Source organism: Malurus melanocephalus, unplaced genomic scaffold (assembly GCF_030028575.1).
Source record: "Malurus melanocephalus ecotype Western Australia unplaced genomic scaffold, MMel_1.1 scaffold_1791, whole genome shotgun sequence".
In the NCBI taxonomy this organism is placed as follows: Eukaryota; Metazoa; Chordata; class Aves; order Passeriformes; family Maluridae; genus Malurus; species Malurus melanocephalus.
Genome location: NW_026625023.1, coordinates 14,788 through 17,842, shown reverse-complemented (window position 1 = coordinate 17,842; position 3,055 = coordinate 14,788). Strand labels below are relative to the sequence as shown.

The 3,055-nt window shown below is 46.8% G+C and overlaps 1 protein-coding gene across 1 annotated transcript in view; it reads right to left on the bottom strand.

Moving 5' to 3' along the window:
* Positions 1–96: 96 nt before the first annotated feature.
* The window catches only part of LOC130587342 (nicastrin-like), a 17,550-nt gene continuing 14,591 nt past the window's right edge, over positions 97–3,055 (bottom strand). Inside the window, exons 10-12 of the mRNA XM_057388322.1 lie at positions 2,863–3,038; positions 1,955–2,106; positions 97–342 (exon numbers count right to left, since the gene is read on the bottom strand). Of these exons, the coding sequence (XP_057244305.1) occupies positions 103–342; positions 1,955–2,106; positions 2,863–3,038 (568 nt within the window). The 3' untranslated portion in view covers positions 97–102. The remainder of the gene's footprint in view (positions 343–1,954; positions 2,107–2,862; positions 3,039–3,055) is intronic.

The window sequence follows — 3,055 nt, the reverse complement described above, 5'->3', positions numbered from 1 at the left end:
ATGTCTTTCCATCGGCTCTCTGTCCATTCCCATATCCCATATCCAATATCCCATATCCAATATCCCATATCCCATATCCCATATCCCATTCCCATTCCCAGTCTATCCCAGTCTATCCCAGTTTCTCACCTCCAGTTGGGGACTGGCCACCAGGAATATCCTGGCTCTGATGTCTTTCCATCGGCTCTCCGTCCACGTGGAAAACTCGCGGGATCCCCACTGGCGCAGCTCAAACGCCGGGGACAGCGCCTTGGCCAGACGGGCCCCGGAACGGACACAGAACGGGGCTCGGAGCGTGGAGTTGGGATCCAGGGGACCCTGCACCCAGGAATATTCATAGAGCTGGGAAAATGGGAATAAACAGTGAAAAAACGGGAAAAATCTATGGGAAAATGGGAATTGTCCCAGACGGGCACCGGAGCGGACACAGAACGGGACTCGGGACGTGGAGTTGGGATCCAGGGGACCCTGCACCCAGGAGTATTCATAGAGCTGGGAAAATGGGAATAAACAGTGAAAAAACGGGAAAAATCTATGGGAAAATGGGAATTATAGACACAAAAATGGGAATTGTCCCAGACGGGCCCCGGAACGGACACAGAACGGGACACGGGATGTGGAATTGGGATCCAGGGGACCCTGCACCCAGGAGTATTCATAGAGCTGGAAAAATGGGAATAAACAGTGAAAAAATGGGAAAAATCTATGGGAAAATGGGAATAAATAATGAAAAATTGGGAATTATAGAGCGAAAAATGGGAATTGTCCCAGGCGGGCACCGGAACGGACACAGAACGGGACACGGGACGTGGAGTTGGGATCCAGGGGACCCTGCACCCACGAGTATTCATAGAGCTGGGAAAATGGGAATAATTCAAGAAAAATTGGGAATTATAGACCAAAAAATGGGAATTATCAACGGGAAAATGGGAATTATAGACATGAAAATGGGAATTGTCCCAGGCGGGCACCGGAACGGACACAGAACGGGGCTCGGGATGTGGAGTTGGGATCCAGGGGACCCTGCACCCACGAGTATTCATAGAGCTGGGAAAATGGGAATAAATAATGGGAAAATGGGAATTATAGAGCGAAAAACGGGAATTATCAACGGGAAAATGGGAATTGTAGACATGAAAACGTGGGCACCGGAACGGACACAGAACGGAACTCGGGACGTGGAGTTGGGATCCAGAGAGCCCTGGACCCAGGAAGATTCATACAGCTGGGAAAATGGGAATTAGAGCTGGGAATTTGGGATCCCATTCCTGCCCCACTCCTGCCCCACTCCCATCCCATTCCCATTCCTATTCCCACCCCATTCCCATTCCCATTCCCATTCCCATTCCCACCCCCACCTCCAATCCCACGATCAAATCCCCTTTTCCCATTGTTTTCCCGTTATTTTCCAGTTGTTTTCCTGTTGTTTTCCCATTTTTTTCCCGACGTTTTCCCATTTTTTTCCCGACGTTTTCCCATTATTTTCCTGTTATTTCCCCGTTATTTTCCTGTTATTTCCCCGGTGTTTTCCCGTTGTTTCCACGTTGTTTTCCCATTATTTCCCCATTGTTTTCACTTTTTTTTTCCACTTGTTTCCCCGTCCTTTCCCCATTATTTTCTGGTTATTTTCCCGTTCTTTTCCCGATGTTTTCCCATTTCTTCCCCGATGTTTTCCCATTTTTTTCCCCGATATTTTCCCGTTGTTTTCCCAGTGTTTTCCCATTGTTTCCCCATTATTTTCCCCTTCTTTCCCTGTTATTTTCCCATTTTTTTCCCGATGTTTTCCCATTTTTTCCCGTTATTTCCCCAATATTTTCCCATTGTTTTCCCATTTTTTTCCCCGATATTTTCCCATCATTTTCCCGATATTTTTCCATTTTTTCCCCGATGTTTTCCCGATGTTTCCCCGATATTTTCCCATCTTTTTCCCGATGTTTCCCCATGTTTTCCCCACCTGTGGCTGGGCTCCGGGCGCTCTCTCGGGCTCCTGGCACAGCTCCCGGCTCAGGTTCACCCTCAGCCCCGTGACGTTGGCCAGGACAGCCTGGAGCAGCAGCGTCGAGTTCACCGGGCTGGACACGGCCACGTAGTGCTGGGGAGCTCCACCTGGGAATGGGAAAAAATATCAAAAAATGGGAAAAATTATCAAAAAAATGTGATTGGAAATGAGAAAATCCATCCTGAATATGGGAAAATCCGTCCTGAAAACAGCAAAATCTGCCCTGAAAACCTGACACGGCCACGTAGTGCTGGGGAGTTCCACCTGGGGATAGGGAAAAATGGGAAAAATTATCAAAAAATGGGAAAAGTTATCAAAAAAATGGGAAAATTATCATAAAAATGGGATTGGGAATGGGAAAATCCATCCTGAAAACCTGACACGGCCACGTAGTGCTGGGGGGTTCCACCTGGGAAAATTATCCAAAAAATGGGAAATTTATCAAAAAATGGGAAAAAACGGGAAAAAAATGGGACTGGAAATGAGAAAATCCATCCTGAATATGGGAAAATCCATCCTGAAAACCTGACACGGCCACGTAGTGCTGGGGGGCTCCACCTGGAAAAATTATCCAAAAAATGGGAAATTTATCAAAAAATGGGAAATTTATCATAAAAATGGGAAAAAGTGGGAAAAAAAATGTGATTGGGAATGGGAAAATCCATCCTGAAAACCTGACATGGCCACGCAGTGCTGGGGGGCACCGCTTGGAATGGGGAAAAATGGGAAAAAAATGGAAAAAATGGGAAAAAAATGGGGAAAAATGGGAAATGGAAAAATCCGGCCCCAAAATTCCCCCATTCCTGTTCTTCCCAATTCCCGTTTTTCCCCCAATTCCCATTTTTTCCTGGATTTTCCCTCACCCAGGATCCCCTTGAGGTCGCTTTTGATGATGGATTGGAACCAGGAATTGTTGGTTTGGATCAGGAAACCGTAGAGCATCCGGGCCACCTGCAAAAAACGGGAATTTTTAGGGAAAAACGGGAAAAAATTATCTCGGAGCGGCCAAAATTTGGGATCACGGGGTGGGAAAATTGGGAATTGTAATTCCAGAGG